Consider the following 18809-nt stretch of genomic DNA (forward strand, 5'->3'; position numbering starts at 1 on the left):
CTACATTGTTCACCTGATTTGGAGGTAAATTCCCTCAAATTAAAGCTGAAAGTCTGCAGTTAAAGCACATCTTGTTCATTTCATTTCAAATTCATTGTGGTGGTGTATAGAGCCAAAAAGATTAGAATTGTGTTGATGTCCCAATATTTATGGACCTGACTGTATATTTGGAGGAAGTCAAGTGATCGGGGAATTTCCACCTTGACCTTGGTCTGGTGTGGACGTGGTGTGAGGAACAGCGTCCGTGGGTAAGGCCTGGAGTCTAAGGCCTGGCCATGTGCTTGAGGCTCTGGTGGAGAGAGCCTGTTAATTGCCTGGAGGCATGGGGGAGGCTCTGGTGGAGAGACCTTTTTTGTTGCCTGGAGGTATGAGGAAAAGGATGGAGTTCTGAGGTTACTCCGCCACAAGCCAGGGACTGTGGAGAGGCTGGGAAAGCTTAAAGAGGGATTCATCCAAAGAAATCCTGCATGGCACCGTACATTTTTGGTTGCTATTGGAGACAGCGGTTGCCATGTAGATACAGAGCGTTGGGTGCAGGCCTAATGCCCTTGTTCTGCATTGCTGTCTACCTGGCTGGTTTTGTTTTTGGAGTCTGCTAATTTGTCTGCATACTGGATTAAGTATAGCCTGTGCCCTAACCCTCTCTCCCTGCATTTCTTTGTTGTTGTGAGCAATAAACTGGCGCCCATCTTTTCTGCAACCATATACACCCACCATGCCTAAGAACCAGCACCCTGAGGTTAAATGTCAGCCCGCCCTGATGCTGGGGGTCAGGGGGCACTACAGTTGCATTTAAGAGTTACTGTTTAGTGGTGTAAGGGTTATTACGCGGTGGTGTATCTGACATTTGACCTTTGCTGCTTCCTGTAGCAGGGGTATTTAGGTGGGAAGGGGTTGGATCAAGAAAGAGTTGGTTGATTGGCCATGGGAGTGAAAAGGACAATACACAAGGAGATGTAGAGTTGCGCCTAGCAGAGTTACCCTTGGGAGGGTCCCTTAAATGGGATTAGCTATTACAAGTCAAGCTGTTAGACACCACAACATAGCCCAAGTACAGTCTAATATTTAAAGAGGAGCTCCAACATATTTGTAACCTGTTCTGCCATGTGAATTCTGATGAACTGTATTGTGGAGATGAAAAGTAGCTGTATACCTATGCCATTTTTTCAGTGAAAGAAGTTGCTAGTTAAGTGATTCATTTGTTCTGATTTACTGTTAACAGAGCGAGACTGAAGCCCTTCAGTGTATGGGAATGGAGAAAAAAGTGTACACCTTCAAGTTAACCTTTTGTGTGATAGAGAGAAAAATGTAAAAAAGGAAGGAGAAGCAGCAAGTTTAGGAGAGGAGACTTATGCCGCGTACACACGAGCGGACTTTACGGCAGACTTTACCCAGCGGACTTTTCGACGTACTTTACGACGGACTTTCTGAATGAACGGACTTGCCTACACACAATCCACCAAAGTCCGTCGAATTCGTACGTGATGACGTACGACTGGACTAAAACAAGAAAGTTCATAGCCAGTAGCCAATAGCTGCCCTAGCGTGGCTTTTTGTCCGTCGAACTAGCATACAGACGAGCGGACTTTTTGACCGGACTCGAGTTCGACGGATTGATTTAAAACATGTTTCAAATCTAAGTCCGTCCAACTTTTGAGAAAACAAAGTCCGCTGGAGCCCACACACGATCCAATTGTCTGACGAAATCCCATCCGCCGGGCAAAGTCTTCCGTAAAGTCCACTCGTGTGTATGCGGCATTAGGTTCTGTCGGTGGGGTGGATTTGTGGCTGTATTGTCTACTTTTCAAAGCAGCTGAGACCCTATGTTAGGGCCACTGCATAGCAGAAACCTCCTAGGGAACGGGCCTGGACCACAGATCTGCGAGGCCTCACAAAAGAAAATGCAGCTTGCCTCCATGCCATCGGGCTAAAAAAATAAAGTTTATTGTGTAGTGTGTGTGGAAGAGCTGGTGGAGACAAAATCACTGTTCAATGCTATTTGCCTCAAAATGACATTGTAGTTGGTGCCAGGACAGGTGTCACTGGCAAGTAAGAAGACCTTGTCTTTTAGATCAGTGGTTCTCAACCCTGTCCTTAAGTACCCCCAACAGGCCATGTTTGTAGGGTTTCCTTTATCTTGTACAGGTGCTTTAAATCAGAGTCAATGGCTTGGTATTTTGGACAGCTATTTTATCTGAGAGATTCCCAAAACATGTCCTGTTGTGGTTACTTGAGGACAGGGTTGAGAACCACTGTTTTAGATTATGGGCTCTCATGAGCAGGGCCCTCTTAACCTTCTTGTGTTGTATTGTATTGTAATTGTACTGTGACCATTTATTTATTAAAAAGCTGTGTAAACTGTCAGCACTATACAGATCCTGTACAATAATATTAGTTATCTTGTGTGGGGCCCAGTGTAGTGGTTTGGCCCCCAGCCATGAGGGGGCACAGAATCCATATGAGTAACAATACAGTACAATCACCAAGCAGTTCCCACATGCTAACTTACTTGTTAAATATCATTCATAATTGGAGTGACTTGAACATTTTAATAAGTGATAAAAGCACATAGATAATTTTACAAAAGTTATTTAGGTACAACCAGCCTGCCAGACTTTGCATACAATTATTGCTTGCGGCTGTTATAGCCGCTAGTAATAATCACTGTGTTCTCCGCCCTTCCTCCCCGCCTGGAGAACACAATGGATCAGCGTGGGGGATTCCCCTGTCAACACTGACTGTGTGCAACCCATGGTTGCAGAAAAGAAAATTGCTCCAACTATGGCCGGCCTAAGGTTTCTGCTTTGCCCAAGTCTTTACAGTTTTCTTGTCTGGTCCATTTTTTCTCTTTTGTTGTTTAAGGTTCAGCGCTGGATGTTGTGGGAACCAAAACGCACAATGCTTTGATAGGATCCACCACTGTTATCCCCTGCTCATTCACAGTGGACAGTCCTCCCATAAACCCCCAGTTCTTGGCCATCTTGTGGCAGTATGAAGAGAAAGAATTAGTAAGATATGACAACAAGGAGAAATCTGCCACCCCGAGGATGTCCATCGATGAGAAGGAGACAAGACAGGGTAATGCTTCACTGACAATCCACAATGTGACCATCGATGACCAGGGGACCTACAAGTGTTTAGTCATCTACAGTCCTGACAGGAAGGTAAAGGAGATCCAGTTAAATATTCAAGGTAGGTTAATGGACAATTCATTAAGGAAAGGAAGAGGTAAAAACCTTTTTTGTTTTGTTATACATTCATAATGAATTGACAGGGTCTCTTTACATGCCTACATGACTGAGAATTCAGATTAAATTAAATTTATTCCTAACGTGATTACATTATTTTTCAAAAACACTATACATCAGAAACAATTGAATTTTTTTTTTTTTTTTTTTTTAGCAAAATACTGTTTTCGTCTTTGTCCATCTTTTGTCTCATCTCAGATATCCTATAGCCTTTTAGTAGGCAGTTCCTTTCTATAAGTATTGCAGGGATGGCATATCCCAGGACTTGATTCTTGGTGGTGACAGTGGTGTGCCATGCTTTGTGCATTAAGCATCAGCATGACTGCTTACACTTTTCACCGGAAATGCATGGGACAGTGTGACAATATAGAAGCACAATTGGGAGACAGGGACAGAACGTTGTCACCCATAACTTAATGGCAGAATCACCAGGAATTATTTCAATGAAGCTGCGGACTTAAAAATATAAAAAAAATGACATGTGAATTACAATTGAAACTTAAAATAAAAGGACAACTGGGTTTTGGGAGGCAAACATCTACAATATTACATAAAGCGTCTCTAACCAAATAGCTTTTCATCTATTTTCCTCTAAAATATTTATTTTTTCCTCCAGCTGCTCCAAAGGTAACGTTGGTGAAGAAGGCTCTGTCCAAGAATGGGAAAAACCATCTGCTCTGCCTGATCACAAATATCTTCCCCAAGGACATCACCGTGACCTGGCTCAGGAATGGCCAGGCCCTAAATGAATCAGAGTTAGGAATATTTGAGATGGATGCCCATGGGATTTACAGAGTAAACAGCTCTCTAACCATCTCTCCCAAAGAGGGTCATCTAATCATCACCTGCCAGGTGGAACATGTGTCTCTCTCAGATCCCATCCAAGATAGCTATACAGTGCAGTATGGAGGTAAACAATCAAATAAAAAAAGGCTTATTAAAACTAGACAAAACAAGAATTGCAAATTGCCAAAGGGCAAAATCATGAGCAACTCAAGAAAATTGAGTAGAAACACCAGAGCACTAACTGATTCCACTTTATGTGCTTTTACATTTCTGTTAATCATGATGGTTTAGGAGACACAGTGGAAAAGATTTTGAGGTTCACATGCAGTGGGGCAGCTTAAAAAAATGAGACATATTAGTTAAGGTCCAGGAGTGATTGTGCCATGTGTCCTGATGTATCTTGGTTATGCAAATTGACATAAAAGAGATCCCTAATAACACCTGCTTATAGTGGGATAATTTTACTGAAAAAAACACCTGACTGCCTGGTGCAAGCACAGGTGAGGCCTCGTCCAGACTTCTGCATTTGTGCAAGACTCCACACATGTAGTAGTTCCATCACTGGAAGGAACCACAGCCAAACCAAAATCAAATGTTAGACATTCTACAACGGGTTATCAATATATTTGAGAGCGTAGACTGTGGGTTAAACTTTACCCCACCCCAGATATGACAACTCTGGTGAGCAAAGCTGTATAAAAATGTCTTACGATTGTCATCAATCTCTTTATATGTATGAGTGGAGATGATGAGTGAACTTTATTATTCTAGTACTAAGCCTGCCCACATATCGCCCAAAATATTCAATATATGCAAAAATACAAAATATGATGCATTGGTTAACTGCGCACTGTGGTATACGAGGGTCTGGGGGGTTTTTATAGGTCAAATTGTTAAAGTAGAACTATAGGGAAAGCTTTTTTTCATTTTGGATAGAGCAAGGGAGGGTTATAACCCATGTCATATTTTATTTCGCAATCTGTGCCCCATTGGAGAGATTTCCCTTCACTTCCTGTTTCATTGTAAAACTGGAAGTGAGAGGAAATTCCTGCAAAATAAGGGAATTCCTGGGGACCCTCAAGTCACCAGAACTAGTGTCCCCACTAAGATTTCCCCCCTATTACTTTTCTGGGGGCAACCCAAAATTTAGAGATCTTCTTTTATTTTCACTTTCAATGGTAATGGTAAACAGAACAAATAGAGAGGGGGAATCTCCCTAACGATGGCACGGACAGCAATAAAAAGTGACAAGCTTTCTAATCCCTCTCCACTCTATCCAAAGCTTAAAAAAGTTTTGCCTCTAGCTATACTTTAGGTGTATTTTGAGAGGTAATTTCCAGAATATAAGGGTGTGGCCAATGTGCTTGCACTAGACAAGATGTCATTCTCTATTTTTTGCAATTCTGATTTCAACTGCATGCCACGTTTTGGTGAAACCAAGAATTATGGCACAAGCATTAAAATACAACACACTATATCTGAATGGTCACTGAGTTCTATAGTTGGACTGAAGTCTAATTATTCAGATACAAGTTGTAGGTGAGCATCATCTGTGGGGCTTGGCATCCAAACTAGAGAGGTCTAATTAGTAATATATGCATATTGCTCCTTCTAGAGTGTAGTTGAACATACTTGGCTTTTACTTTTCTGATAGATATATAGATAGACTGGAAAGGCTGTAAGTGTGTAGCCTATGTGACTAAGGATGTATGTGGCTGTGTAAGCCTTCTTTTTTGGACCTCATACTATAAGGGGGTACTGGCATAGTTATTACCTTTCTAGGATCTACGTTTATGGGTATACCCTGGCTTTGGTTGTCAGTTTGTAGCTGTTAGCTTCTATATACAGTATATATTATGGTAATTTGACATCAAGAACCGCCCCTGTCCGTTGTTGTTTTTAACATCAATCTATTACTAAATTACTTTGGATTGGCCTACTTTTTCTCCTTCCCTGTTTTACGGCCCTCTGCTGTACCTCCCAACAGCCCTGGATGATCTGATTGGTTCCTCTTGAAGTTACCTTTCTGTTATTGTTTTTAATTAAGAGAGTATTATGGATAACTGGTATAAGTGAATATGATAATCTGAAGAAGCGGAGTGTAATCGTGAAATGCGTAAAATCTACACACTTGACAGTATCTTGTTTATATCATATAATTTCATTGATGCACCCAATGATATACATGTTTTTATTACTATTTACCTCTGTATAATAAAGCTTTCAATGTTTTATATAAATATTTAGTGTATTTGTTTAAGAATATGAAAATATCAGCAGGTCACTCTTGAAAGCCCCTACTACTGTTTCTTTTTTCATTTTTTGACTTTTATGGGGTGGTGACCTCCTGGTTTAAATTTCCCAAATGACTCTCACAGCTGTCCTTTGGCAGCCCCACCGTATACATAATTTAGTTGCCATACCACTAGTAATAAACCTCCTAGTGATTGCCCAGATGGAACATAAATAACCCAGTATTACTGTGACCTCCCACTCTATTACCAGAGGTACCAGTGACACCTATGGGCAACAGGCAGAAGGAATAGCAATGCTGAGCTTAGGGACCTACTGACACTATAAATCAGCTGAGGAGGCGCTCAGGACCCCTTTGTCAGGCATGTAATGTGATGTGATAGGGGTCATGCGTGGCTCTGAAATATTGCACTACTTTGCTGTGATGTGATCTCTCTTTAATTAAAAAAATAAAAATGTTTGGATTTTATCTGAAGATCCATTGTGTGCTTCAAATATTTACATTGTTCCATGCATGGTTCTAGTCTCCAGCTGGCTGGTGCTGCAGCAACCATTACTTTTGAGCCTCTGCCAGGAACATGTGCGATGGCAAAATAGACGTTCACTAGAGCATTAATAACCAGGTACATGACACACAGACACCACACTAAGGCACTGAGAGAAGCTAGAGGAGGGGTTAAATACCTTCCCAGTAGCCAGTATCAGTTGGAGACTGATTATTGAGATCTGCTGACTACTGAGGCTACACTGTTCTGTGAGGCTACACTGTGAGCCCACTTACAGCAGTGTGACAGGGTGGCTACACACATTAATGCAATGCATCACAAAACTGAGGTGTGAAGGAACCATGAAAGTAACTGTTTATTGTATCTTTCCATCTTTGTGTAGCGGAGCCTAAGATCACATTCTTCTCATCTTATAATGGCGATAAGGAGATATTTGTGTGTGAGGTGAAGGAGTTTTACCCTGAGGCTGTGGAAATTAAATGGCTAATTGATGGAAAAATGACAGAACCCTCCAGGAGGAATGCAGATGGCACCTATAATAAATGGGACCATTTCTTGATATCTGGAAACCAGAAAAAGCCAAACAAGATCTCCTGTGTGGTGGAACATGAGACATTGGATAGTCCATTGATGGAGAACCTAAAAGTAAAAGGTAAATCTCCGTGCCATAGACAACACTGTAATACAATTGACAAAATATTGTCTGTCTATTTATTTATCCTATTACAACATACAGTACTTTTGTTTCAGATGGGAAGGACTCTCAAACACCTGTCCTGATTACCTCTGTATCAGTATTAACAATACTATTAACAGCTGGGATTTTGGCTGCATTGTGGATCTACAAGAAAAAATGTGAGTGATATACGTTTTGAAGTAATATTCTTTAGATTGCAAAGTGTCTTCTAGATGTTAAAGTATAATTCATTAGATGGTTAAGATCATACTGGCACTAGCTCTTTTTGTTTTAATATGAACCTGAGCTCGGCCCCTGAACCTCAAAGATAGCTAGAACTAGAGCTTCTGAAGGGCTAAGCTACAAAGAGAATGTTCTGGTTAATTACCATGTTGGAAATGTTTCAGCAAAATTGACTGCATAAACCTCATAATGTCCATCTTACTCTGTAGATTTTCAGCGGTTCCAGGTGAGTCCTATACACATCCCACGTGGATGGAGTAGGAATACAGATGAGAAGGTGACTATGTATTGTACAGCATTCAACTGTCCAGGGAAAATCCATGTGACCTGGACTGTGGTAGAGAAAACTGGAGAGAACGTAAGCATAGCAGACCATCAGACAAGGAGCGATGGAGAAGAAAGTGGCCAGTTGATGAACAGAAGTTATGCAGTGGTGACTGACCAATTTGAGTTAAACGGATTATACAACGCGATCACATCACTGACCTTCACACCAACTATATTAAAACATCGTAATACCAAGGTCACCTGCAGCTTCCTCTCCAGTGGAAAAAGCATAAAGAAAGACAAGGATTGGAGCTTTATCACTTGTAAGAACCAATTTATGATATTGTTATGCATACTGAATGTTACAAATGTATTATTATAAATATATATAATAATTATATGTATTACTGCCATTTTATATTATTCATACAAACCCATTGAAGTGTATCCAAAGCCAATATTTTTTTAACATATCTAAGAAAATACCCTGCAGTAGAAGCAAGGATATAGCCAAGACTGCTATGTTGGCATTAAATAGTCAAAGTTATTTTCAGATTTGATCTCACAGACCCAGAACATTTGTAGTAGAAATGTCACTGTGTAGCAGTCACTGAAAAAACAAATACGTGATAGGATATTCGCTACGGACTGCCAAGTTTCTTATTTACTAAAAATTGAGTATCCCCTTTAATTACATTACATATTTTTCATGCTCTTCTTAGCTCCTATTTTTAACCACTTGACCACTGGGCACTTAAACCCCCTTAATAACGAGACCAATTTTCAGCTTTTGGTGCTCTCACATTTTGAATGACAATTACTCAGTCATGCAACACTGTATCTATATGAAATTTTTGTCCTTTTTTTCACACAAATAGAGCTTTCTTTTGGTGGTATTTAATCACCGCTGGGTTCTTTATTTTTTGCGCTATAAAAGAAAAAAGACCGAAAAATCTGTAAAAAAATGAATTTTTCTTCATTTCTGTTATAAAATTTTGCAAATTAGTCATTTTTCTTCATATATTTTGACCAAAATTTATACCGCTACATATCTTTGGTAAAAATAACCCAAATCGGTGGATATTATTTGGTCTTTGTGAATGTTATAGAGTCCAAAAGCTATGGTGCCAATATCTGAAAATTGATCACACCTGAAGTACTGACGGCCTATCTAATTTCTTGAGACCCTAACATGCCAGAAAAGTACAAATACCCCCCAAATGACCCCTTTTTGGAAAGAAGACATTCTAAGGTATTTAGAAAGATGCATGGTGAGTTTTTTGAAGTTGTCATTTTTTCCCACAATTCTTTGCAAAATCAATTATTTTTTTTACTTTTTTTTTTTTTTTTTACAAAATTGTCATATTAGCAGGTTATTTCTCACACACCGCATATGCATACCACAAATTACACCCCAAAACACATTCTGCTATTACTCCCGAGTATGGTGATACCACATATGTGAGACTTTTACACAGTGTGGCCACATACAGAGGCCCAACATGCACGGAGCACCTTCAGGCGTTCTGGAGTGCCCAGGCCAATTCTGACATTTCTCTCCTACATGTAAAAATCATCATTTATTTGCTAGAAAATTACAAAGAACCCCAAAACATTATATATGTTTTTTAGCAAAGACCCTAGAGAATACAATGGTGGTCATTGCAACTTTTTATCTCGCACGGTATTTGCGCAGCAATTTTTGGAACGCGTTTTTTTTGGAAAAAAACTGTTTTGTGCTTTAAAAAAAAAACAAAACAGTAAAGTTAGCCAAATGTTTTTACATATTGTGAAAAGATGAAGTTATGCCGAGTAAATAGATACCCAACATGTCACCTTTCAAAATTGCACGTGCTTGTGGAATGGCACCAAACTTCACTACTCAAAAATCCCCATAGGCGACGCTTTAAAATTTTTTACTGGTTACATGTTTTGAGTTACAGAGGAGGTCTAGGGCCAAAATATTGCTCTCGCTCTACCGATCGCAGCGATACCTCACATGTGTGGTTTGAATACCGTAAGATCAATAAGACCCCACATCTCACCTCTAGGCTGGGAAGCCTGAAATAAAAAAAATAAAAAAAAAGATCCTGGCTTCGATCGGAGCGGTGAGTCGGTAGAAGCACCGGAGGGTGGCGGGATCGGGGGACGTCCCCTCTCGCCTCCCGTAAGAACGATCAAGCAGTGGAACAGCTGCTATGATCATTCTTATGGTGTAGGGAATCGCCAGCTAAAAAAGTTGATATCTGAATGATGCCTGTAGCTGCACCCATCATTCAGATATACCCGCACAAAGTCAAGGATGTCGTATGACAGCCGACGGGCGGGAAGTGGTTAAAACGCATTTTTTTTAACACAAAGTTGTCCATTTATACAATGTTTCTAACACATAGCATGTACATACCAAAAATGACACCCCAAAATAGATTCTCCTCCTCCTAAGTACGGCGATACCACATGTGTGAGACTTCCACAGCCTGGCCACATACAGAGGCCGAGTACAACTGAGTATGGCCGAGCATGGCAGGGTATGGCCGAGCATTGCAGGGTATGGCCGAGCATGGCTGGGTATGGCCGAGCATGGCTGGGTATGGCAGAGTATGGCTGGGTATCACCGAGTATTGCAGAGTATGGCTGGGTATGGCTGGGTATGGCAGGGTATTGCAGAGTATTGCGGGGTATTGCAGAGTATTGCGGGGTATTGCAGAGTATGGCGGGGTATTGCAGAGTATGGCTGAGTATGGCAGGGTATTGCAGGGTATCGCCGAGTATGACTGGGTATGGATGGGTATTGCAGAGTATTGCGGGGTATTGCAGAGTACTGCAGGGTATTGCAGAGTATGGCTGGGTATGGCAGAGTATTGCAGAGTATTGTGGGGTATTGCAGAGTACTGCGGGGTATTGCAGAGTACTGCGGGGTATTGCAGAGTATTGCGGGGTATTGCAGAGTATTGCGGGGTATTGCAGAGTATTGCACAGTATTGCGGGGTATTGCAGAGTATTGCGGGGTATTGCAGAGTATTGCGGGGTATTGCAGAGTATTGTGGGGTATTGCAGAGTATTGCAGAGTATTGCACAGTATTGTGGGGTATTGCACAGTATTGTGGGGGTATTGCAGAGTATTGCACAGTATTCTGGGGCATTGCAGATTAGTGCAGGGCATTGCAGAGCATTAGGGATGGCTGAGCATGGATGGATGGATGGCTGTATGTCACTGAGCAGCGCTTTGGGCACTACACATCCAGCCCACAGCGCTACTGCCATCCATCCATCCCCCTCTCCGCTCACAGTGTACCGATCGGTACACAGAGGGGAGGAGAGGAACCGGCGTCATGAGATGACACCGGTTTGTTTACATGTGATCGCTCCGTCATTTGACGGAGCGATCACATGGTAAACGGCCACGATCAGCGGCCATTTACGGGGATCCGTGATGCGCCGGGTCCAGTCACGGATGTGTTCGGGTGCGCCCCCCAAGGGGCGTGCGAGAGGGGAATTCTGGGAGGACGTCATAGTACGCCCTCCCAGAGTTAAGCAACCGCCCTGCAGCCGTCATTCCGCTATGGGCCGGTTGTTAAGTGGTTAAATAAGATATGTTTACATAGCTCAATAGCTGAAGCCAAATGAGTCCTGCATTGTTACCCTGTCACATGCATAGTAGAGACTTTTGGCTGGTTTGGCAAGGCACATTTCTCACCACTGCCACCCTCAGTGCTCATTTATACCTGCTTTGCTCTCTGAAGAGTAATAATGTAAAATACGGGTGAGGAGGAGGTGTTGTATCTCCTGCTTCAACCCCCTAAATACTGGACAATCACATGCATTGTGCATGGTTGTGGGATGGTTGCAGTGTCACCTTTTTAACTTGACACTGGTGGTAAAATTCCTACCGCGGCCGTGTAGCAAGATATTGCCACCACAGCATGTGTACTTTCCCAGCCGTTGCCTCTGCAGCAAATGGGGGAGCAGTTGACAGGCAGTAAAACGTGGCTCAAACATGGAGTTTTACTGCTCCCCAATTGCAAATGTAAATTAGCCCTCAGAGAGTCCATTGCTGCCACGAGGCTGCAGATTATCAGCACTGAGATGTAATAAAGGATAAAAAAGGGTGAAAGCAATGTTATCTAAAAGAAAACCAAAGGCAATTGTTTGATATACAGTGCTTTAGCAAACTATGTATAGTTATTTCGATCTAGGCCATTGAGGCCATACAATAAATTTAGGCAGATCCAGGTTTAATTTATTGGTAATGATTGTAATAAAAACACCAACACATTCCATAGTGCAGTACAATAAACCACTCTACAGAAGTTGACTCAGGCCTCTGCTCCCAAAAACTTACCAGCTATTCATGTAAATTACCATGAGGAGTTTTAAAAATATGCCCCGATTTGTGTTTTGTTAACCTGGCTGTTAGATTGCAGTGTTATGGGGCGTACACACGGTCGGACTTTTCGTCTACAAAAGTCCGACGGACGCCGACGGACCAAATCCGGCAGACAATTCGACCGTGTGTGGGCTTCATCGGACCTGCAGCGGACTTTTTCGGTCGAAAATCTGACGGACTTTAGATTTGGAACATGCTTCAAATCTTTCCGACGGACTCGAGTCCGGTCGAAAAATCCGCTCGTATGTATGCTAGTCCGACGGACAAAAACCCACGCTAGGGCAGCTATTGGCTACTGGCTATCAACTTCCTTATTTTAGTCCGGTGTACGTCATCACGTAAGAATTCGACAGACTTTTGTGTGATCGTGTGTAGGCAAGTCTGTTCGTTAGAAAGTCCGCCGCAAGTCCGCCGGAAGTCTGTCGGACAGGCTTTCGGACTTTTGTATCTGAAAAGTCCGACCGTGTGTACGCCCCATTAAATTTAACAATAGTTTACTGCATCTAATTGTGTTATGGTGTCCCTCCAGCCAAACCTTGTCTGTCAACCCCGTTGAAGATGTCCCTAGGTGACCTCGGAGATGTTGTGTGTTCTGTCACCCTGGAAAAGTTTTATCCTAAAAATATCGAGATAAAATGGAGTTCTGGAGTTGGAAATTACCAGGAACTTGAGCATGAAACGAATTTCATAGATGAGTCAGACTACACATTTAAGTGTGAAAGTGAATGTCGAGTCCCAGGAAATCTCTTCAAGGATCCAGGTTTCCGAGTACGGGTGACGTGGACGCATCAATCTTTGAATCATCCACAGAACCAAGAGGTGACTGCAACAGGTACTGCAAATATGGTTGTCAAAAAAAAAGAAAATCTAGTTAAGTTGTCGAAAGAAGTGTATAGTGGACCCCCTTACATGAAGACTGAGCTGTAGTAGTCACTATTAAAATCCAGCGGGGACACACTTTTATTAAATAGGTAGTAAAATCTACAATTATTTTTTTGGAATTCTAGGCTATTGCTATCTATACCAGCCCCACCCCCTTCTAAATCCTTTTGCAATCCCGGTGAAAGGAAGACAGTATTTGTAGCTTTTAGTATTTGTAGCTGCTAACATTTTATTTTATTGGTGGGGGGGACAGAGCTCCGTTTTAAATCCTCTGCTTTGATAAATGCAGGTTTCCCATTTGATCTTGATGATGACCAGAGGGGACCTGCTGCACATTCTGCCGAATGATTCCCAATAAACCTTTCAGTGAAATGAATCCAGGCTCATTTAAACCGCTTTGCATGTCCCAGTTAGTACAACACTAATGACTTCAGATTGTAATTTGCAATTCTGCATTTGTTATCCACTTCAAAACAAATTTAACATTTTATTTACAAAATGGGAAGTACAGTTCTGAATAATTTGCTATTGTGTTGCAGATCTTCCCTGGTTTCCGTTGATGGAAGACATACCAGTGCCTTTACTAGTGCACGGAAGAGAAGCCAAACTACAGTGTGAAATCCGGGGGTTTTTCCCCAACAATCTTGAGGTGAAGTGGTTACGGAGAGAAGCAGAAAAAGAGGAGTTGTATGACGTGTCCTCCAGTGATAAATACAAGATTCCAATGATGGAAACCAAGCAAGACTTTAATAAGACTTACATCTGTTCCACCAGTCTCATTGTATCTATGTCAGCCATAACAGACAAAGGGGTGGAATTTATCTGTCGAGTAACACATCCAAGTCTGAAGACCTATCTGGAGAAGAGGACAGGAGAGCTTAGAGTGAAAGGTAAGTATCACAATGACATCTTCAAGATTATTGTAGAAATCCAGGGCTCTATGCTAGCCAATTATGTTCTCCTAATCCCATCTTGGCATTCGAATGGGGCAGCTCTACCACTGCAGAAGTTTAATAGAATAACATTCATAGATTCACTAACAAGGTGTTTGAGCGCACTTTGTTCTTATCAGATACATTGTACAGATCAAGCCTTCCAGACACTGATAGTTATACATACAGTAAGGAGTTTTCTTGTTGGGTGAGTTGTTGGGATGTCCTGATGAACAACCTTGCTATAACAGAGAGGTTGATTTACTAAAAACTGGGGTGTGCAAAATCTGGTGCAGCCCTCTATAGAAACCAATCATCTTCCAGTTTTTTAGGCAAAGCTTATTTCAACAAGCTGAAGTTGGAAGCAGATTGGGTACGATGCACAGCTGCAATCGATTTTGCACTCTGCAGTTTTAGTAAATTAACCCCAATGTGTTTTGGGATAAAACATTTAACTGTACTTGAGGGTTTCCACATCCATGCCATATACACCAACTGAGCAATTTATTAGAAACACCAAAAACTGAGCAGGGCCTTCCTCAGTTCTTCGTGACATGGATTCCACATTCCACAAACATTCCTTTGAGATTTGGTTCACGTTCACGGTTGACGAAAGGATTGCGTCATCATTTCTGCTCATTTGTCTTCTGCACATTCATGCCACAAAACTTCCATTCTAACACATCCCACATCTATTTGATTTAGGTCTGGTTTTCTTGATATACCTTGCTGATAATGTTGGCATCCTGTTGTAGCACCATGTTAAATGTGTGCTAATAGACATTCCATGGCAATGGGCTTCATTTTTGTCACTGTTTTACAGTGCATCCGGAAAGTATTCACAGCACTTCACTTTTTCCACATTTTGTCATGTTACAGCCTTATTACAAAATGTATTCAATTCCTCAAAATTCTACAAACAATACCCCATAATCATAACGTGAAAGAAGTTTACTTGAAGTCTTTGCAAATTTATTAAAAATAAAAAAAATTCCATGTACATAAGTATTCACAGCCTTTGCCATGACTTTCAAAATTGAACTCAGATGCATGCTGTTTTCACTGATCATCCTTGAGCTGTTTCTACAACTTGATTGGAGTTCACCTGTGGTAAATTCAATGGATTGGACATCATTTGGAAAGGCACACACCTGTCTATATAAGGTCCCACAGTTAAAAGTGCATGTCAGAGCACAAACCAAGCCATGAATTTCAAGGAATTGTCTGTAGACCTTAGAGACAGGATTATATCGAGACACAGATCTGAGGAAGGGTATAGAAAAATTTCTGCAGAATTGAAGGTCCCATTGAGCACAGTGCCCTCCATCATCCGTAAATGGAAAAAGTTTGGAACCACCAGTACTCTTCCTAGAGTGGGCTGCCCGGCAAAACTGAGTGATTGAGGAAGAAGGGCCTTAGTCAGGGAGCTGACCAAGAACCCGTTGGTCACTCTGACAGAGCACCAGCATTTCTCTGTGGAGGGAGGAGAACCTTCCAGAAGAACAACCATCTCTGCAGCACTCTACCAATCAGGCCTGTATCGTTGAGTGGCCAGAGGGAAGCCACACCTCAGTAAAAGGCACATGACAGTCCACCTGGAGTTTGCCAAAAGGCACCTGAAGGACTCTCAGACCATGAGAAACAAAATTCTCTGGTCTGATGAAACAAAGATTGAACTCTTTGGCCTGAATGGCAAGCATCATGTCTGGAGGAAGCCAGACACTGCTCATCATCTGGCCAATACATAGTTACATAGTAGGTGAGGTTGAAAAAAGACACAAGTCCACCTGTGGAAAGGAATTCCACATCCTTGCTGCTCTTACAGTAAATAACCCTCTACATAGTATAAGGTTAAACCTCTTTTCTTTTAATTTTAACCACTTTAGCCCCGGACCATTATGCTGCCTAAGGACCAGAGGACTTTTTCCAATTTGGCACTGCATCGCTTTAACTGCTAATTGCGCGGTCATGCAATGCTGCACCCAAACGAAATTTGCGTCCTTTTCTTCCCACAAATAGAGCTTTCTTTTGATGGTATTTGATCACCTCTGCCGTTTTTATTTTTTGCGCTATAAACGGAAAAAGACGGAAAATTTTGAAAAAAAAAGATATTTTCTACTTTTTGTTATAGAAAAAATCCAAAAAACTCAATTTTAGTCATACATTTAGGCCAAAATGTATTCGGCCACATGTCTTTGGTAAAAAAAATGTCAATAAGCGTATATTTATTGGTTTGCGCAAAAGTTATAGCGTCTACAAACTAGGGTACTTTTTCTGGAATTTACACAGCTTTTAGTTTATGACTGCCTATGTCATTTCTTGAGGTGCTAAAATGGCAGGGCAGTACAAAACCCCCCCAAATGACCCCATTTTGGAAAGTAGACACCCCAAGGAAATTGCTGAAAGGCATGTTGAACCCATTGAATATTATTTTTTTTTGTCCCAAGTGATTGAATAATGACAAAAAAAAAAAATATTTACAAAAAGTTGTCACTAAATGATATATTGCTCACACAGGCCATGGGCCTATGTGGAATTGCACCCCAAAATACATTCAGCTGCTTCTCCTGAGTACGGGGCCCCGGAAACCAATCACTGCCTTCAGGATTTCTAAGGGCGTAAATTTTTGATTTCACTCCTCACTACCTATCACAGTTTTGAAGGCCATAAAATGCCCAGATGGCACAAAACCCCCCCAAATGACCCCATTTTGGAAAGTAGACACCCCAAGCTATTTGCTGAGAGGCATGTTGAGTCCATGGAATATTTAATATTTTGACACAAGTTGCTCACATAGGCAATGGGCATATGTGGAATTGCACCCCAAAAAAATACATTTAGCTGCTTCTCCTGAGTATGGGGATACCACATGTGTGTGAATTTTTGGGAGCCTAGCCGCGTATGGGGCCCCGAAAACCAATCACCACCTTCAGGATTTCTAAGGGTGTAAATTTTTGATTTCATTCTTCACTGCCTATCACAGTTTCGGAGGCCATGGAATGCTCAGGTGGCACAAAACCCCCCCCAAATGACCCCATTTTGGAAAGTAGACACCCCAAGCTATTTGCTGAGAGGCATGGTGAGTATTTTGCAGCTCTCATTTGTTTTTGAAAATGAAGAAAGACAAGAAAAAACTTTTTTTTTTTCTTTTTTCAATATTCAAAACTTTTTGACAAAAAGTGAGGTCGGCAAAATACTCACTATACCTCTCAGCAAATAGCTTGGGGTGTCTACTTTCCAAAATGGGGTCATTTGGGGGGGTTTTGTGCCACCTGGGCATTCCATGGCCTCCGAAACTGTGATAGGCAGTGAAGAGTGAAATCAAAAATTTACGCCCTTAGAAAGCCTGAAGGCGGTGCTTGGTTTTCGGGGTCCCGTACGCGGCTAGGCTCCCAAAAAGTCTCACACATGTGGTATCCCCGTACTCAGGAGAAGCAGCAGAATGTATTTTGGGGTGTAATTTCACATATTCCCATGGCATGTTTGAGCAATATATCATTTAGTGACAACTTTGTGCAAAAAAAAAAAAAAATTTGTCTCTTTCCCGCAACTTGTGTCACAATATAAAATATTCCATGGACTCGACATGACTCTCAGCAAATAGCTTGGGGTGTCTACTTTCCAAAATGGGGTCATTTGGGGGGGTTTTGAACTGTCCTGGCATTTTATGCACAACATTTAGAAGCTTATGTCACACATCACCCACTCTTCTAACCACTTGAAGACAAAGCCCTTTCTGACACTTTTTGTTTACATGAAACATTTTTTTTTTTTTTGCAAGAAAATTACTTTGAACCCCCAAACATTATACATTTTTTTAAAGCAAATGCCCTACAGATTAAAATGGTGGGTGTTTCATTTTTTTTTCACACAGTATTTGCGCAGCGATTTTTCAAACACATTTTTTGGGGAAAAAACACACTTTTTTACATTTTAATGCACTAAAACACACTATATTGCCCAAATGTTTGATGAAATAAAAAAGATGATCTTAGGCTGAGTACATGGATACCAAACATGACATGCTTTACAATTGCGCACAAACGTGCAGTGGCAACAAAATAAATACATTTTTAAAAGCCTTTAAAAGCCTTTACAGGTTACCACTTTAGATTTACAGAGGAGGTCTACTGCTAAAATTACTGCCCTCGATCTGACCTTCACGGTGATACCTCACATGCATGGTGCAATTGCTGTTTACATTTGACGACAGACAGGGCCGGATTTCCCACAAGGCCACCGAGGCCAGGCCTCGGGGCGGCAGTGGTACAGGGGCGGCGCCGCCCCCCACACTAACATCAGCATGCAGTGCACCCGGGCGCCAGAGAGGTGGGGGCGCTGAAGCGCTAGAGTGCTCCTCTCCCTCCTCCTCCTCTCTGTGTCCAGACTGAGGCGGCTCCCTCCGCAGGTCACCGCCGCCACCGCTGTCTTTTTCGCTGCTCAAGCCCGTCCCCCCTCCCTCCTCCTGTCAGAGAAGGAGAGCAGCCGCCGAAGATCGGAGCGGCTGGTCTCTGTGCGGCGGGGGGGGGCGTGTTCTCCTCTGTCTCTCACTCCCGAGTCCCGCCCAAGCCTGTGCCTGTCTCCATCTGTTCTATCTATTGTACACACTTGGAGGGGAGGTTGTCCTGG

At 42.0% G+C, this 18809-nt stretch overlaps 1 protein-coding gene across 4 annotated transcripts in view; it reads left to right on the forward strand.

Moving 5' to 3' along the window:
- Positions 1 to 18809, forward strand: part of LOC141148556 (uncharacterized) — a 75589-nt gene that overhangs the window by 27920 nt on the left and 28860 nt on the right. For 3 of the 4 annotated variants that reach the window (XM_073636108.1, XM_073636107.1, XM_073636110.1), the window contains 7 exons: positions 2863 to 3192; positions 3865 to 4158; positions 7176 to 7445; positions 7544 to 7648; positions 7922 to 8302; positions 12896 to 13198; positions 13788 to 14138. In XM_073636108.1, the coding sequence (XP_073492209.1) occupies positions 2863 to 3192; positions 3865 to 4158; positions 7176 to 7445; positions 7544 to 7648; positions 7922 to 8302; positions 12896 to 13198; positions 13788 to 14138 (2034 nt within the window). The remainder of the gene's footprint in view (positions 1 to 2862; positions 3193 to 3864; positions 4159 to 7175; positions 7446 to 7543; positions 7649 to 7921; positions 8303 to 12895; positions 13199 to 13787; positions 14139 to 18809) is intronic. The other variant, XM_073636109.1, reaches the window with a different exon arrangement.

This window comes from Aquarana catesbeiana, linkage group LG06 (assembly GCF_042186555.1).
Source record: "Aquarana catesbeiana isolate 2022-GZ linkage group LG06, ASM4218655v1, whole genome shotgun sequence".
Classification (NCBI taxonomy): Eukaryota; Metazoa; Chordata; class Amphibia; order Anura; family Ranidae; genus Aquarana; species Aquarana catesbeiana.